The 18,614-nt window shown below is 46.3% G+C and overlaps 1 protein-coding gene across 1 annotated transcript in view; it reads left to right on the forward strand.

The window, feature by feature from the left end:
* The window catches only part of GALNT13 (polypeptide N-acetylgalactosaminyltransferase 13), a 71,224-nt gene extending 54,464 nt beyond the window's left edge, over positions 1-16,760 (forward strand). Inside the window, exons 9-10 of the mRNA XM_010001066.1 lie at positions 6,846-6,980; positions 16,575-16,760. Coding sequence (XP_009999368.1) covers positions 6,846-6,980; positions 16,575-16,760 — 321 coding nt within the window. The remainder of the gene's footprint in view (positions 1-6,845; positions 6,981-16,574) is intronic.
* Positions 16,761-18,614: the final 1,854 nt, after the last annotated feature.

The following is an 18,614-nucleotide window of genomic DNA, read 5'->3' on the forward strand; positions in this document are numbered from 1 at the left end:
CCCCCTTGCCCCCCCCCACTGCTGAGCTGTGGCTTTGTGGTATTTTAGAGGAAATTTGCTCCTCCCAGAGGGCTGGTGGAGGGTGACAGAGCTGTCTGCTTTCCCTGCCTGCTGTCATGGACACAGTGCTCAGGCTTTCATTGCCTGGCCCTGGGAATGTTGGCAGCAGCTCTTGGGAGCATCAAGCCTGTGCTCAGGGCAATAATCAAAGCAGGTGATCCAGGGTGGGCAGGAGGTGGCCAAGGTGGCCACCAGCATCATCCTGGCTTGTGTCAGCACTGGGGTGGCCAGCAGGAGCAGGGCAGGGACTGTCCCCCTGTGCTGGGCACTGGGGAGGCTGAAACTCAAATCCTGGGCTCAGTTCTGGGCCCCTGGGGACAGGAAGGACACGGAGGGGCTGGAGTGTGTCCAGGGAAGGGGCTGGAGCACAAGTGTGAGCAGGAGCAGCTGAGGGAGCTGGGGGTGTCCAGCCTGGAGACAAGGAGCTGAGGGGAGACCTGCTGGCTCTGCAGCTGCTGAGAGGAGGTTGGAGCCAGGGGGGTCGGGCTCTGCTCCCCAGGAACAAGGGCTGGGACAAGGAAATGGCCTCAGGTTGTGCCAGGGGAGGTGGAGGTTGAGGGGGGCAGTCCCCATCCCTGGAGGGGTTTCCAAGCCCTGGAGATGTGGTGCTGAGGGACATGGGGCAGGGGTAGCCTGGGCAGGGCTGGGGGAAGGGTTGGACTTAATGGTCTTAAATGGCTTTTCCAACCCAAACGATTCCATGATTCTATAAAACCTCTCCCCAGGCAGCTTGGAGCTCCTGTCCCCTGCTGCCCAGGCTGTCAGCATCTCCTGTGCATGGCAGCTCCATGTGGGAGAGGATGCTGTGGAAAGGTCATTGTGTTTCCTGCAGGATGGGGAGCATTTTGTCAAGATTTGTTTTCAGTGACTGTGGAATTGCATCAGCCAGGAGTTTGCTTTGAGTGAGTTTACCTGGGGCAGGTGTGATCAGAGTTCACATGTTTCATAGGTTCCAGGGGGAACATGGGTCCCTTCTGGCAGTGTTTTCTACAGGAAGTTCAGGCTTTGTTTGCCCTGACAGTTCAGGAGGAGCCTGGTGCACACAGGAAGGGTTGCTGGAGGGTTCTTTGTCCCCAGTTAGCTGTGAATCATGTGGGTCTTTCAGAAACGGGTCTGTTTCAGAGACCTTCCCTTTCTTCCCGTTGACACTACATGTGAATACTTCCCAGTGCCTTTCAAACAGCAGCACTTGCTGAGCAGAGGATGGTAGCAAAGCCAGGTAAGACCTCTGGCTCTGGCAGGACTCACTGGGTGCTGTGGGAATTGGGTGCCCCTGGGAAGGGGTAAGGAACTCATGAGCTGCTGGAGCTGGGTGGTGTTTCTGTGATGGAAGGCAGCTGTTTCCAGGGGGATGTACAGAGGGGTTTTTCCTGTGCTAGTATCACTGCCAGTGATGATGACTCTGGAGCAGAGGGCCCCAGGGTGGCTGCAGGTGCTGGGGGTGGCAGAAGGGCCATGGGATCTCAGCTTGCTCTCCAGGCACAGGCAGGAACCCCCTTTCCCATTTTGAGTTAGCTGGTTTCTCCACCACAGCTCTTTGTTAAGTCATCTAAAAGCCTTTTATGCACAGGGGTGGACAGAGCCAGACCTTCAGCTCAGTTAGACACGAATCCATGAGACTGATCCAGGTGAAGAACCGGGCAGTGTCTTTGCAGCCCATCTCAAACCAAAGCACCTGCCCAGGGAGCTCACAGGGCAAGGAAACACAGCACAAGCTTCAGGTTCAGCACTTTGATGTCTTAAATGGTGGTGCCCTGGGTAAATACTGGGTTTCATAAGGGGCTGCCAGAAAGTAACTTCGCCCTTCTTTGCTCTTCCTGCCTTTTTCACCTTCTACAACCTCCTGTTTTCCCTGACTTGGCTTTCGCTGCAGCTTTTCATCTTCCAAACAGACCCATTATGAATAAAGCTGGTTATTGCTTGTATTTTGTTAGCCCATTTTGCTGAGCTATGGTTCCCCTTGCAGACTTTACATCATTTTTATGGATTGAGGTGATAAACCTTTGGGGCAGGGACTGCCTAATAGTCTGGATTTGCTCAGGGTGCAGCACAACAGAGCCCTCCTTGATCTCCAGCACTGTGCCAATAACTGTGATTAACAGGGACCAGAGGAGCAGTGCCTGCATGTTAAATAACAGTAGCTCTTGTTTAGCACAGTCAGAAGGAGAATGATGCCTTCTTTTTAGAGTCTGTGGGAAAACTGAATTGCTGCTGCCTTAAATTGGCAGCAGGAGTCCCCCTGGGAGCACGGGCAGTCGTGATGTGTGGGACATTGGGATGAAGCCTGGGTAGGTAAAATGCAGCATGCAAGTGTTTGCTGTGCCCACTAGGAAGTGGTGTAACCTTGTTGTAATGAGCAGTGGGAGATGGTGGGAGCGACAGCAGCTCCTTGGTGCAGATGGGCAGGCAGCCACCCTTTACAAAAAACCCAAACCCAAGCCAGCAGAGCACACACACACCAGCCCCCTCCATGCCACCCTGCTGCCCCTCTGGAGCCAAAAATCAGGTTTCTTTCAGTTCCTGTGGCAATTGCTGAGTGCATCTGAAACCCTGATAGAAGAATGTTTGGCATGAGTCCAGAGGAGGCCACAGAGGTGATGGGAGGGCTGGAGCAGCTCTGCTCTGGAGCCAGGCTGGGAGAGTTGGGGTGTTCAGCCTGGAGAAGAGAAGGCTCCAGGGAGACCTTAGAGCAGCTTCCAGTGCCTGAAGGGGCTCCAGGAAAGCTGGGGAGGGGCTTGGGACAAGGGCAGGGAGGGATGGGATGAGTGGGATGGATTGAAACTGGAGGAGGGGAGATTTAGATCAGACATCAAGACGAGATTCTTCCCTGTGAGGGTGGTGAGAGCCTGGCCCAGGTTGCCCAGGGAAGCTGTGGCTGCCCCATCCCTGGCAGTGTTGAAGGGCAGGTTGGATGGGGCTTGGAGCAGCCTGGGCTGCTGGGAGGTGTCCCTGCCCATGCAGGGGGTGGGACTGGATGAGCTTTAAGGTCCCTTCTCACCCAAACCAGTTTGGGATTTGATGGTTCTCTGAGTAACAGTGGTTCAGAGAAGGACAGGGGACTCTGGGGGAGGACAGAGGTGTGAAGATCAGGAAGGTGTGCATGCCATCTGCACTAAGGATTGTTCCCAGTGTGCTTTCCAGTGCCATTTTCTGACTCTGATGAACCCAAGTTCCTTTGCAGCCCTTGGACACCTTGCTGTACCTGTTTCCTGGAGATCCCCCTGCTGTTGCTGTACACATCCCCAGCAGATGCTGTCAGCCCATTTTCTTCACTCCCCTCCTATTTTATTTTTATTCTGATGGCCATTTAATAAAGTTCCAGCTATTGACTCGGGTCAGTGATAGCTGGTGGGAATGACAGTGTTCCTCTGGGTTATGGTGAGTCACTCTGAATTCCAGCTTTGCACTCCTTGCAGCTGAGCACCAGGTTCAACCCCTCCTTGGCACTGGTGGTTAGAGCTTGAGGATGAGCTTTATCTCTCCATGATGGGGAAGTCACTTCTGTGTCTGTACCACTCACTGGTTCATGTGGCTGTTGCTTTCATGGCATTGAAGATCATGGCATAACCTCTGTTTTGGAGAGGAGTCTGATCCTGACCCCTGGAGTGGCCCCAGGTGATGCCAGGAGCTTCTCAGAGACACATCTTCAGGTCATCCAATGGACTGAAGATTGACCCTTGGAGGGATTTAATATCCTGCTGGTGGGTTGCACTGGCTGCTTTATGGGGCTGTAGCTTCACCATCTCCCTTCAGGGTGAAAAGAAACCGCTGGCAAAAACTACAAACTGTTGCATAAATGATTTGGAATTCAAGGAGGGCTGGACATGCCCAGTGCCAGAGGCTCTGGCTGCAGGGCTGGGTCTCCACGGGGCTGTGGCCACAGCAGTTGCTGTTCTCTGCCCAAGCCATCCTGATGAGTGCCCAGTGTCCAGGTGTTGGAACTGGGTTGTTTTTTCCTCCAGAGAGTAAGTGCCCTTGTTCCCTGGTGAGGGATGGACTTGGCTGTTGGACACCCATCTCCCCAGAGTCCTGTCTGGTAGAGGTGCCTTCTCTGGGCAGCTTTGCTCAAGGGTTGAAATGCTCAAGTGATTGCCTGGCCTGGAGGAAGAGGAGATTTGAGTGAACAGGAAAATATCCAAGTCTTTGTCCCTAAAAGGGGCTGAACTGGTTATTAAATGGTGAGAGTCCTGGATCTTTTCTGGGTGGTGGGGCAACCAGTTCCATTCACCTCCTCTGCCTGAGGTGGCTTTCAGCATTGAAGATGCAGGCAGGTTTGGGAGGGGAGGAGCAGTGCTCTCCTTGCAGCTTGTATTAGAATATTTAAAATGAATTGTCAAAGGTGAGTTCAAAATTTACCTTTGGGAACCCCGTAGATAATTAGAGTGGTTGACAGAGTAAATTAGATTTTTTTCTGTGCTATGTCCTGCTTATAACTGCCTCTGCTCTGGGGCAGATTTCCTGCATTGCACGGATGCATCCTCAAGATTTAGTTCCACATAATGAAGTGTAAAATAAAGGTTTATGAACAATATTCTCAGTATTAGATGTCTTATGAGTTGATTAAATATCCTGGCCAACTGCTTTCCAAAAAAATGTTCAACCAAGTAACAGGAAAGGAAAATTTTAGCCATGGGCTATTGCAGTCCCTATATTTATATTTATTTATATTTATATTTATATTTATATTTATATTTATATTTATATTTATATTTATCTCTATCTCTATCTCTATCTCTATCTCTATCTCTATCTCTATCTCTATCTCTATCTCTATCTCTATCTCTATCTCTATCTCTATCTCTATCTCTATCTCTATCTCTGTATCTATATCTATATTATTTACATTATTATTTATATTTATTTGTGTTTATATTTACATTTATATTTATATCCATATTTATAATATTTATATTTTTATTGATAAGTATATTTCTATTTTAGTAGCAGCTTTAAGGAAGCCATGGGGCTGTCAGGGCTATATGGAGCACCCCTCTCAGTTCAGTCTGGCTGATGTCTCAGTGCCACTAAAGCATCAGTTTTAATGGAGCTTTGGCTTTGCAGCACTTTCCTTCTGCCTCTAAACTTGCCTCATGGAAATGTATTAATAACAGATATTAACAAAAATTAAATGCTCAGGGTACCAGGAGACTGGACTCCTGCTTAGAAAGTTCCTTTCCTGTCTTGCACTGCCATGTGTGGGGTGAAATATGCTCTTTAATTAGCTGTAAAATGCAACATGTTGTTTCTCACCCTCCATTTTTATATGACATTAATATAATTACATCTATAATTAATATGGATGGTAGCAAAATGCTGGCCTGATAACTTTACAGCCTCTTAATTAGCATTCATTTTTCTTTCTGCAGACAGCATGTTTCTCAAACCCATCTCCTGTAATTGTTAATTCAGACATCACTTACTATTTCAACAGACATAATGGAGCAGTGCATTGCAATTATCCAAGGTATGGAAATGCATTTCAAAATGTAAGCATTTCCTCCCTATAAAACACAGAAGAAAACATCTCTCTGAGGCTAAAAACGTGTCTCTGAGGCAAGAAGGAAGTGCCTGATGCAAGTAGGATGCAAGAAAAAACACCAGTAAGTTGGAAATTGCAGTTCAAAGTGGCTTCAGGATAGATGGGAGTGGGTAGATCCCCTCATCATGAGCACAGGGAGGGATTAAAGATCTTGTACAATATATTCATCTGAGTGATTCTTGAACACAAACTGCTGCTTTGAGTGAGAGATGCTACAAATACCAGTGATTTTCAGATGATTTGCCCACGGTCCGTGTTCCAGCAGTTCCTTGCACGAGAGCAGGCAGGTAGGTCCAGTGTTCTCCCAGTAACAAAGAATTTTGATTGAAGGTGGTCCAAAGGAAAACCAAAGCCCTTCCCAGAAGGTTTTCCTGTTGGATGTTAATTATGGTAACTTGGGAGCTGAAGGTGATGGTGGTGTCTGGGTTTGTGTAATGGTTGTTTCAGCCCAGGTCCTGCACTGCAGGCTTGTCTCTGGCTACCTGGTCTCATCTTAGGTCTGCTTTGACCAAGGACAGTTTGAAGGATGTGACACCTGGGGGTCTGAGCACTGAGCAGTGTGCTGAGTGTTCCCACTGGACAAGTAGGGTGTGTTTTACTTAGAAATGAAATGAACATGTCTGTGGGAGAGAGATGTCCCTCCCATCTCACAGGTGTCTGTTTCTGTGGGTGTTTATAGATATCACAGCTTCATGTTACAGCATCCACAGTCATTTTGACTTGTTTTAGGTTGTTCATTAACATCTCCCAGATTTTATTCCTTCTTGGCTTCTGTGCTTGGGGTTCCAAAAATAGTTTCAAAGCAGTGTACTGGAAAGGGAGATGAATGATTGAAGAAGGAGCTAAAACTGAGTGTATGCCTGGAGGATTCCTGGGCTTGAGCAAATCAGATGTTTTTCCTAAACATGGTATTTCTGGCCCAGGTTGCCCAGAGACGTGGGAGGTGCCCCATCCCTGGAAACACCCCAGGTCAGGTTGGACAGAGCTCTGAGCAACCTGATCTAGTTGCAGGTGTCCCTGCTCACTGCAGGGGCTTGGACTGGATGGCCTTGAAATGTCCCATCCTGTGAGTCTGTGATGCTCTGACGTGCAGCAGACGTTCACTAGTGGAGGAGCTTGCTTGAGGCTCTTGTGCAAGCCAGGACACCACAGTAATTCTGCTCCACTGGGGTGAAATTCCTTTATGGTCCATGGTCAGGACTTGGCTGATCCTCAGTGCTGTTTCCTGGTGTTGTTCTGTTCCCAGGTGTTCTCCTACACTGCCGACAAGGAGATCCGCACGGATGACTTGTGCCTGGACGTCTCGAGGCTGAACGGCCCCGTCCTCATGCTGAAGTGCCACCACATGAGGGGGAACCAGCTCTGGGAGTACGATGCTGAGGTACCCGAGGCAGCAGCACCGGCCTTGGGGCCAGGGCTGGGGAGCCTGGGGATGGGGTGGGGATCCCTGCTCTGCCTCAGGAGTGCAGAGCAGTTCAGTGAGCAGCCAGGGTTCCTGTGGTCTTGCCACAGAAGTTCATTTTTAGTGACATTTAGTGAAAAAGTCAATTATTGCTTAAAAATCAGCTCATTTCTAGGAGCTGCTGGTGCCTTCCAGCCTCCTAGGCTCCTTCTGCATTGCTGGTAGAAGTGAGGCAGAAAACAAGATCCCCTTGTTGTTCAGTTGCAGCTTTTCCAGTATGTTCCTGCTGGCTCCTGGAGGCTGCCTCTGGATTCTGGTTGGGTTGAGTCCTTTCCCACCTCCCAGTCACCCCTTCAGCGCCCTGGGGTGGGAGGTGGTTGCTTCTGGCTTTTCTTAAGCCACCAAACTGCAGTGTGTCAGAACCCAGAGAGTGCAGGTTGGTGCCCTAAGGGCAGCTGGTAAAATCAGTGCAAATGATGTGTGAGCACCTCAGGGTTTCACAGCCAAACCGTTCTCTTTAAGCGAGGCAGGTGGGAGTGAAAACATTGGTGTTCAGCTTTTGCTTTGCAGTGGGAACGTGCAGGTTTGCCTGGTGAGATTCCCACCAAGGTGTTTCAGCCTTTTCCTCAAGGCAGGATCTTCCTGGCACGTGGTGGTGAGACTAAAGCTGCATGATGCTGAGCTGCCAGGGCAGGAGGAGAACACCACCCAGACTAGCAGTCACGTGCAGGTTATGGGGGAACTTCTCATGCATTATTGAGTTTAACGTTTGAAAGAAGAGTATTTATCCTACCACACAGAATGTGTGAGTATTCTGATAATTTTTAGGTATTTTTGAGGCTGTTCATGCCAGCAATTAATACCTGAGCCTTAAGGTCTTGCGTCCTTCCTTGTCTCATTCCTGCAAGCAGCTGATAATTGCTTTTTAATCAGTTTTAGATTGTTTCCAAGAGAAGCTAAGGAGTGTAGTGCTGAGTGGTGGCCAAGGACATGGAATCAGTGCTGCAGATTCCTGCTCCATCTCCAGAGCCTGGGTTTCAGCTCTCCACCAGGATCTGCTCTCACTCCCACCCCAGCTCTCACCCTTGGCTAGCCATGCACCTGGCCCAAGGTGCAGCTCCTCACAAAATGCTCTTTCTCTGCCAGAGGTGTTGAGAGCAATCCTTCCTGATCAAACAAAAAACATCTGTATCTATCTATCTATCTATCTATCTATCTATCTATCTATCTACCTATTATCTATCTATCTATCTATCTATCTATCTATCTATCTATCTATCTATTATCTATCTATTATCTATCTATCTATTTATCTATATATTATCTATCTATTTATCTATATATTATCTATCTATCTCTATCTATCTATCTATCTATCTATCTATCTATCTATCTATCTATTATCTATCTATCTATCTATCTATATCTATCTATCTATCTATCTATCTATCTATCTATCTATCTATCTATCTATCTATCTATCTATCTATCTATCTATCTATCTATCTATCTATCTATCTATCTATCTATCTATCTATCTATCTATCTATCTATCTATCTATCTATCTATCTATCTATCTATCTATCTATCTATCTATCTATCTATCTATCTATCTATCTATCTATCTATCTATCTATCTATCTATCTATCTATCTATCTATCTATCTATCTATCTATCTATCTATCTATCTATCTATCTATCTATCTATCTATCTATCTATCTATCTATCTATCTATCTATCTATCTATCTATCTATCTATCTATCTATCTATCTATCTATCTATCTATCTATCTATCTATCTATCTATCTATCTATCTATCTATCTATCTATCTATCTATCTATCTATCTATCTATCTATCTATCTATCTATCTATCTATCTATCTATCTATCTATCTATCTATCTATCTATCTATCTATCTATCTATCTATCTATCTATCTATCTATCTATCTATCTATCTATCTATCTATCTATCTATCTATCTATCTATCTATCTATCTATCTATCTATCTATCTATCTATCTATCTATCTATCTATCTATCTATCTATCTATCTATCTATCTATCTATCTATCTATCTATCTATCTATCTATCTATCTATCTATCTATCTATCTATCTATCTATCTATCTATCTATCTATCTATCTATCTATCTATCTATCTATCTATCTATCTATCTATCTATCTATCTATCTATCTATCTATCTATCTATCTATCTATCTATCTATCTATCTATCTATCTATCTATCTATCTATCTATCTATCTATCTATCTATCTATCTATCTATCTATCTATCTATCTATCTATCTATCTATCTATCTATCTATCTATCTATCTATCTATCTATCTATCTATCTATCTATCTATCTATCTATCTATCTATCTATCTATCTATCTATCTATCTATCTATCTATCTATCTATCTATCTATCTATCTATCTATCTATCTATCTATCTATCTATCTATCTATCTATCTATCTATCTATCTATCTATCTATCTATCTATCTATCTATCTATCTATCTATCTATCTATCTATCTATCATCTACCCTGCCAGTCACTGTCCCCTGGCTCTTTTGGGCACAACCAACCACAGATGAGTCTCCCTGCCCTGCACTCTCACAGCTCTGCTAGTCCCAGAGCAGAGATGCCCACCAGCACTGCCACACTGCATGGCTGCAAAGGTAGGGAGATGCTGCAGAGCTAGAAAGTTAATGATGTGTTTAAAAGATGTGTAGTCTTCTAAAAAGCATTCCCTATATTTAGTAGGAATAACTGCTTTTACCTCTCAGCAGGGAGGGCTCCATTTCTTTCACAAGCACATGGAACAATAGGACAAGGGGTGATGATTTCAAGCTAGAGGAGGGTAGATTGAGGTTGGATATTAGGAAAAAATTATTTAATATGAGGGTGGTGAAGCACTGGAAGGGGTTGCCTAGAAAGGTGGTGGGGGCCCCATCCCTGGAGACATTCAGGGTCAGGCTTGATGAGGCTCTGAGCAATCTGGTCTAGTGTGAGATGTCCCTGCTTATTGTAGGGGGGCTGGACTAGATGAGCTTTATTGCTCCCTTCCAACCCAAGACATGCTGTGATTCTAGGACTCTATCAACCCCATCTGCTCTCCTTTGCTTTTAGCATTAGAAACACACTGTCTTATTCTCTGAAGTGTAGCCTCAGAGTTCCACCATGGAAAACTTGTAAGTAGCTGTGTAAAAACAAAATCAACCATTAGATGGAGCTCATAAAAAAGAAATACACTTTGTTTTTATATAAGGGATCTCCAGGACAACGGGTTTGCAGTTTGTCCCACACACAAACCACAGCCCATTCCATGATGTACCTTCTTATTTATTCACAGGAACATTTTTGTTAACAGTTCTACTCTGTGAACATTCAGACCTCAGCTTGCAGAATTCCCTTGGATGAGGGAATGGATATTTATGATACATTTATTAGTGAATTAACTCAGTTAATATGGGCAGGATTCTGGGGGGATACAGACCCCATCCCTGCTCCTGGTAAAGGTATTTAGGGGTTGAGACTGAGGGACAAGAGTGCCCTGGCCACACCTGGAGGTACAATGAGAGGTGCAAATAATCATAAAAAGGGATTTCTGAATAGATTTTCAGATAATTTTAAGAAAACTAAGTAATCCAGAGATCTTCAGTTAATTTTCTTGGATTCACTGTGATTTAATTTTCTATAATATTCCAGTTTTGTTTAAATTATGGCATTTAAATATATTTGTTAGAAAGACAAAAATAGAACATCATTTTCAGAATGTATCCATACCTGAAGGATGTTACAGTTCCCTTTGGTAATCCCAGCATTCATATTTCTTTTCCAAAAACAAACAAGTAATTGGGAAGATTTTGTGGTGATAAGGAAGGTAAATCTCAAATCTGTTCACACCTATTTGTGAAAATGCCAGGTCCAGCTGGTTTGAAACTGTTCAAAAAGCCTCTTTTCTCCTTTTCTCAGGCCAAGGGTGTGTTCTAAAAGCTTTAAAGGCTTGGAATTATTTCTACATTTCAACTTGCACTTGAGAGGCAAGTTAACTGGGAATGCTGGAAGAAAATAGTGCCCAGCAGGTACCAGCTGGTTTGTCAGAGCAGGAAACCCTCAGCTGGGGGAGAGGGTGAGAACTGGCATGTGGATTTTTGGGTCAAAATTCAGCTGCACAGGGAGAGATGAGGGACTGACCCCAAGCTCAGCACTGAGCTGTTCCAGGTGTGGGATTCACCCCAAGGTTACTTAGTGCACCAGGTGACATGGACTGAAAGAAGTGAGGAAGATCCTTGGGGGAATAAACAGGATCCAAGTACTCAGAAGTATCAAGAGTCTGCAGAGCTGGTGGCTCTGGTCAGATGTGCAGCAGGGCTGCTGCTCTCCTGGGAAAAGCCACATAAAGGAGGAAGAGTCCTGGTTTTCCTGGGCAGGAAATACTTAAACAGTAATTATTTTGAGAAATCTCAAAGAAATTTCTGAATCTTCCTTCTCTCCCCCCCTCCCCCAGAAAAACCCCATGGTAGGGGTATGGGCAGAGCACAGAGAGGTTCTGCTGTCAGACTTTGGGCCTCACCTGCTTCCAGCACTGGAGGGAGAAGCTGCATTTCCAGCAGCAACCAGAGCCCAGGGGCTCCTGGAAACTGGATTTTAACTATTCCAACAGAAATCCCTGTTTGTGCTGCTGTTGTGCCAGGGAGCTGCTCTCAGGGGGTGAGTCAGTCAGGTGTGCAGGCAGCTGAGTTTTAAGGTTTGCCAGCGTGTCTTCATAGCTTTGAAAAGTCTGCCAGGGAAAATTGTGTCACTTGAAATCCTGGTGAGCCTGTTGGGTTATCAGCTGGTAACTGGATCAGTCAGGTGAGAACAGATAAATCCATCGATAGTGGAGGTAAATCAGTTGATAACTGAGATAACATCACAGGAAAGGCATGGAGCTGTTGGAGAGGGGCCAGAGGAGACACAGAGATGGTCCAAGGGCTGGAGCAGCTCTGCTCTGGAGCCAGGCTGGGAGAGTTGGGGTGTTCAGCCTGGAGAAGAGAAGGCTCCAGGGAGACCTTAGAGCAGCTTCCAGTTCCTGAAGGGGCTCCAGGAAAGCTGGGGAGGGGCTTGGGACAAGGGCAGGGAGGGATGGGAGCAGGGGGAAGGGATTGAAACTGGAAGAGGGGAGATTTAGATCAGACATCAGGAAGAAATTAATCATGAGGGTAGGAAGGCACTGGCCCAGGTTGCCCAGAGAAGCTGTGGCTGCCCCATCCCTGGCAGTGTTGAAGGGCAGGTTGGATGGGGCTTGGAGCAACCTGGGCTGCTGGGAGGTGTCCCTGCCCATGCAGGGGGGTTGGAACCTCATGATCTTTAAGGTCCCTTCCAACCTTCACCATTCTCTGAGTCTATGATAAATCCATTGCTCAGTGTGTGTCACGAAGTTACTGGATGGAAACAGTATTTAGCATCATGTCTCAGAGATAAATTGATGGTGATGTCTTTATGGGTCATAAACAGTGCAGAGCTTGCCAGGGTCTCTACACCTTTTGGGGAAAAAAAAAACCAAACCACCACAGAACTGAGTTTAAATACTTTTTAATTAAGCAAAAGAAGTTGTGGCTGAGGAGGAATTAAATATTAGCAGATGGCCACGGGTTGTGTCGTTGAAGAAAAGGACATTGTTTGGAAATTGATAAAGGTGGATGAATCACGTGTAATGGAAGGGAATGTTGCAGTTCCCAAGGGGTTCCTCTCACCTTGAGGAATGCAAAATGTTTAAATTGGTGTTTGCAGGGACTGTTGCCATGTCACATAGCTAGATGAATGGTCAGGGAGCTGCAGTATTCTTACTGCTTTATAATAATAATAATAATAATAATAATAATAATAATAATAATAATAATAATAATAATAAAACCCTTAAACATAAGTTCCATTGACTTTCTTGGCAAGGATGGCAGAATGGAATGGAAGCACAGAAATGCACCTTGTCTGGATCAAAAAAAACCCTTTTAATATCTACATAAGACCATGCTGAAACAAAATCATTTGCAATCAAGAAGTTGTTGTTTCTTTCTGCTCACACAGATTGTTGTGTTGTTCTGTTTGTCACAACCAGCAGGGGCTGTGGCTCTGGACCTGGGCTGCCCAGACCTTCTGTTCCATTGCTGCCTCCTACAAGGCACTTCTCACTGAGCTGCATCTTTTTCTTAACCCCACAGTATAAATTACTTAGTTATATAGATATATATCTCTGTCTAAAGTAATTTTTATGTGTTAAAGTAATATATGTTGTACATTACTTTAAATAAAAAGTAAGTATTACATAGAAGTAAATATTCTATATTTAAAGTAATATATATGTATTACCTGTAGAAGAAAAAAAAGCCCAATATTGATTCTAGTACTTATATAGTTTAAAAAGAAGGCCTTACAGCAAAACCTGTGGGTGGCACAGTCTGGATGTATGGAAGGCTAAAGAGAGGATCCTGCTGCCAGCAGGAGGTGACAGGTCATGCAGATCCCCAGCTGAGGTGTTCCCAGGAAGGTGGAAATTGCCTCCTCTGGGCAGGACTCACCAGTGCTGGTGGAAACTGGTGTTTAGGCTTCGGCCTGGGGTAGTTTGTAGCGTTTTTCAGCACTTTTTTTTTTCCTGAATGTTTTTACATTTTGGCAGGAAGTTGTTGGTTTGGAGTTGGGGTTTTTTTCTCTCTTCTTTTTTTTGTTTGGTTTGGGAGGTTTTTTTGTTGGTTTTAGTTGTTGTGTATTTTTTATTATTTTTTTTTAATCCATGATGGAATTTTAATGCTTTTCTTCCCTACTCTTTAAGAGCACATTAAGATTCTTGGCCCCTTCTCAAGCTGCCCATTACCTTGCCAGGGCAGCTCAATCAATCAGCAGTGTCAGCAGGACGTGCCAAGTGAGGCTTTCCCAGCTTCCCAGGGCTGCCCATCAGCCTGGGCTTTACAACATATTTATAAGGCATTTGCTTTGGAATGGGGGTGGGAAATGAGGCAGCAGAGGAGCAGAAAACAAGCCAGGAGCTGTGATGGGCTGGAGCCAGAGCTGCTCCAGCAGCATCTGATGTTGCTTGTCTAATGAAACCTGGTTTTGCACTTTAGCTAAAGTGGTTTGTTCTCCCCCTGCGTGGGGCACTGGCCTTGGTGGAGATGTTTTTGCAGGGCTTCAGTGTTAGGCTGGGGCTGGCAGCTGAGCCAAACCTGTCCAGGTTTGTGCTCCCTGGCTGTGTCTCCCAGTGACATCCAGGCCATCCAGGCAGAGCTCAGCCTGGACAGCATGGGGATAACTTGTGTAACACAGGCAAGTGATGTAAGGAAAAAAAAATAAATCATCATGTCAACATGTCACATCTGATAGGAGATAGTTTCATATCCTCAGGCACAGATAATGACATCAGGGTTTGCTCTTGTGTAACTTCAGTTACTTGTCTGTAAACACACTTGGCAAAAATGTTTCTTGACCCACTGTTTGACCCCTGTTTCCTTTTTTTCTCCCCCCCCCTTTTCCCTCAGTATGTTGGTAAATGGGAATATAGCTTTGAGGTAAGTTTGGTAACAGCTGCAACCCCCAAGCCTAGAGTAGCCCCTGCCTTGCTTCCCTAGCAGTGCTGTGCCCACCCACCCTCGTGCCCTCCCCGTGTCCTCCCCAGGTGCTGCCCCAAACCCAGCGTGCTCAGGTGTCTCTGCAGGGTTTCAGGCTGCTGGGGCTTTACAGGGACTGGCCAGAGCAGCTGGAGCAGGGACAGCAGCAGAGAAAAGACACGTTCCCTGACACGTGGCACCAAGGCTGATGGCAGAGAAGCACAGGAGCTCATGGACACAGTTTACATGGGTTGTTTCTTGTGCTTGTTTCTGGTGCTGGCTGCATGTTCTGCCATTCCTTTTCATTCCTGTTCCCAAAGGATGTGACTCCACGTTGCATCACCAAAGGGCACTGAGAAGACAAGGGGGAATGGCTTTAAACTGAAAGAGGGGAGATTCAGGTTAGATATTAGGAAGAAATTCTTCACCATGAGGGTAGTGAGGTGCTGGAATAGATTGCCCAGAGAAGCTGTGGCTGCCCCATCCCTGGCAGTGTTGAAGGGCAGGTTGGATGGGGCTTGGAGCAGCCTGGGCTGGTGGGAGGTGTCCCTGCCCATGCAGGGGGTTGGAACCTGAGGATCCTTAAGGTCCCTTCCAACCTTCACCTTTCTATGATTTGTGTCATCAGCATCTCACCTACTGATCTGCATCCTCCAAACAATCACAGACTTTGTGACTATTTCTCTTCTTAAAGTTATGGACCAGCTGGATTTGGTGTAGTCAACTAACTCCTACCCCAAGTGTTTATAGCCAATAGTTGAACTATTCCTATAAAGTGTAGTCTTATTGCTGTGTCTCTGAAAGGACTTAGTCCTATAGAAGTGAGTAGGGAAAACATTGCAAGTTTATTACCTTCTTAGAAACTAATGTTTAATCAAGTGACTGAAGGGGAGAAATGATCTCTCACTTCCATTACTGTAGATTTTCTGAAGTCAGTGCAGCCTTGGTGAGGTACAGAGGTTAAACTTACTGGAGAAGGAGACTGTACCAGAGAAAGAGTCTGGTACATGACTTAGTACTATTTATATCCATGCAAAGACTCTGCTAAATGTAGGCATTTAATGTGGCATAAACATGCAAGATGGAGAGATGATTACGTTTTGAAGTCATTTATTTATGTACCTGTGTTCCCTTCAGAGCAGGAGTGAACACAAAGCAACACGGAGTGAAACAAACCCAAGTGCTGATGCTCGTGCTGGTTACCCAGAGTGACATTATAAGGACATTTGTTCATGGTATTTTGAGTGGCTTATTTAGCTGTACATTATGTTTTTCCTTACCAAAGCAAGGGCTGGGATGCAGGAAGAGCATCCCCTGAGCTGTGCTGGCAGCACCCTCCCTGGGCACCTGCCCTCATCCCACACCAGCAGCTTCTGGCAGAGGTTGGGGCAGGAGAAGCTCCTGCCCAGCTGGCTCTGCCTGCTGCCACCTGGTAAAGGCAGAGCTGAAGTCACAGTTGGTGAAAAAACCTCTTATCTCCTTGTATGTAAATGTTTATTTCATTGTGGTTTTAAGGTAAGGATGCTCGAGTGGGTGTCAGGGGGGGTGTTGCAGGGTATTACTGCAGTGGAACATCATCCCTGCCCGGGCTGTGCTGTGTGGGGGGCAGTGGTGGTTGCAGGCACTGGGGGTGTCTGGAGACACCCCAGGCTGGATGGCAGATGGAACGTGAGGGGGTCTTAGCTGGGCCAGTCCCTCACAGCAGAGCAGTGAGAGAGGGTGGTGGGAAACCAAAGCTGGGTGGATGGCCACGCTGGCTGGGGGTGTGCTGTGTGCCAGCTGCTCCAGCCTCCCTGCCATGCCACACCAGAGCATCCCCAGGCACAGCTTCCCCGTAGTGACTCCCACCAGAGTGCCCTTAGCTTTGCCTCCTTCCCTGCTGTGGCTGCCTAGTCAAACAGGCTGTTGCTTTGCCCCCTTGCCTGCCCCTGCCCCTGCTTGCCTGTGTTCACATCTCCCACCTTTCTGTCGTGCAGACCCACACGTTCCTGCACATCATCACCCAGTCCTGCCTGACCATAAGCAGGATAGAGGATGGCACCCGTGGGCCCACGGTGGAGGCTTGCAATGGCAGCCCCCTGCAGACCTGGCTGCTAAGGAACTACACCAGGCTGGAAGTCTTTAGGAACATTTTTTACAGCCCCACTGACTATTTCCTTTAGCGGGCGGGCTGAGGTTGGTATTGAAAAGCAAAAGCAACATGTAGGGATTGAAGCTCTTCCCAGAAAAGTGCTTCTCTCCTCCCTGGGTATTAAACTCAACTGAATTCCCTTCTTGTTTTCTCAGCTGATTGTATAATTCCGTGCTACTATGTGTGTTCAGTGAGTATTCCACAGTCCTGTATCATTGTCAGTTATTGAATTATATAATATTAGTTGTTATTAATGATAATAATAAGATCTTTGTGCTCTTGAAGGTTTTTTTCCAACCAAAGCGATTCTGTGATTCTGTTCTGTAAGTAATTTTAGGTGAATTCAAGCACCTTGGTCTGTGGATGTCAACGTTGCTGTGGCAGCTGAGGGGCTGGTTCCTGTTCCAGGCACATCAGTAATGCCAGCTGCACTGCAGGGTTCAGAAATGGTCATTTTGAGAATCCCCCATTACAAGCAATTCAATCCTAGAGGTTTTAGTCACAGATCATTTCAAATCATCAATAGTGAATTCCAAAACATGCACTGCTAAAGGAATCCAAATATTGTGCCAACCCCTGCTCTCCTTTCCAGGACAGAGGGGCAGCACATCCTGGGCTGCAGCAGCAGCAGCGTGGGCAGCAGGGCCAGGAGGGGATTGTCCCCTCTGCTCTGCTCTGCTCAGACCCCCCCTGGAGAGCTGGGTCCAGCTCTGGTGCCCTCAGCACAGGAGGGACATGGAGCTGTTGGAGAGGGGCCAGAGGAGGCCACAGAGACAATCCAAGGGCTGGAGCAGCTCTGGAGCCAGGCTGGGGGAGTTGGGGTGTTCAGCCTGGAGAAGAGAAGGCTCCAGGGAGACCTTAGAGCAGCTTCCAGTGCCTGAAGGGGCTCCAGGAAAGCTGGGGAGGGGCTTTTCACCAGAGAAGGCAGTGACAGAACAAGGGGGAATGGTTTTAAACTGAAAGATGGGATATTTTTTGGGTTAGATATCAGGAAGAAATTCTTCACCACGAGGGCAGGAAGGCACTGGCCCAGGTTGCCCAGGGAAGCTGTGGCTGCCCCATCCCTGGGGGTGTTCAAGGTCAGGCTGGATGGGGCTTGTGCAGCCTGGGCTGGTGGGAGGTGTCCCTGCTCATAGCAAGGAGGTTGGAACCTCGTGATCTTTCAGGTCCCTTCCAACCTTCCCCATTCTCTGAGTCTGTGCCAGTCTGGCTGGGTGCAGGCTGGGGCAGTGCAGGTACAGGGGGGGCTGCTCTCACTTCTCACCTGCTCCCCAGTCCAGTGATGTTACCTTCCTCTCCCAGTGCATGGATCTCTGCTCCCATTCTTCTGCCATAAGGTGTCCCAAGGCTTCCCTCAGCAGAGCCAGTGTTTGCATCCACACAGAGCTCTCTCCTGTGCATCTCCATGTGTGTGCAGCTCTGCCCCACCTGCCCTGCCCTTTGAGCAAGCTGAAAATTGTAGGTTGCCTTGTGTGAGCATCATATTGCCTAGTAATTAATTGTTTTCCAAGCAAACCAGGCCTTTTACTTTTTTCTTTCTTCTTTTGTTGTTTTTTTTTGTAATAGCACCAATAATGATAGAACACAGATAGAAAACAATTTATGAGGCAGTTGGAAATCCCAATGATATGGTAATCTAGCATGAAATTATACACTGAATAAAAGGGAATGGCTGTTGAAGGCAGCAGCAGCATTTTTAGACTTGTTTGCATTTTGGGTTATAGTAGGAAATGATAGCAGCTTAATTGCACTTAAACCAGTGTAAGTGAAGAATCAGTGATGCTTTGAGCAGTGCTATTTAGTAAACAAGCCACTTCTGTTAGCACTACTAATTCTTTCCTCTTATAATTAGAGGGGAAAAAAAATGCCTTATATTCATCACTGA

This window comes from Chaetura pelagica, unplaced genomic scaffold, assembly GCF_000747805.2.
Source record: "Chaetura pelagica isolate M959 unplaced genomic scaffold, ChaPel_1.0 scaffold26, whole genome shotgun sequence".
Lineage (NCBI taxonomy): Eukaryota > Metazoa > Chordata > Aves > Apodiformes > Apodidae > Chaetura > Chaetura pelagica.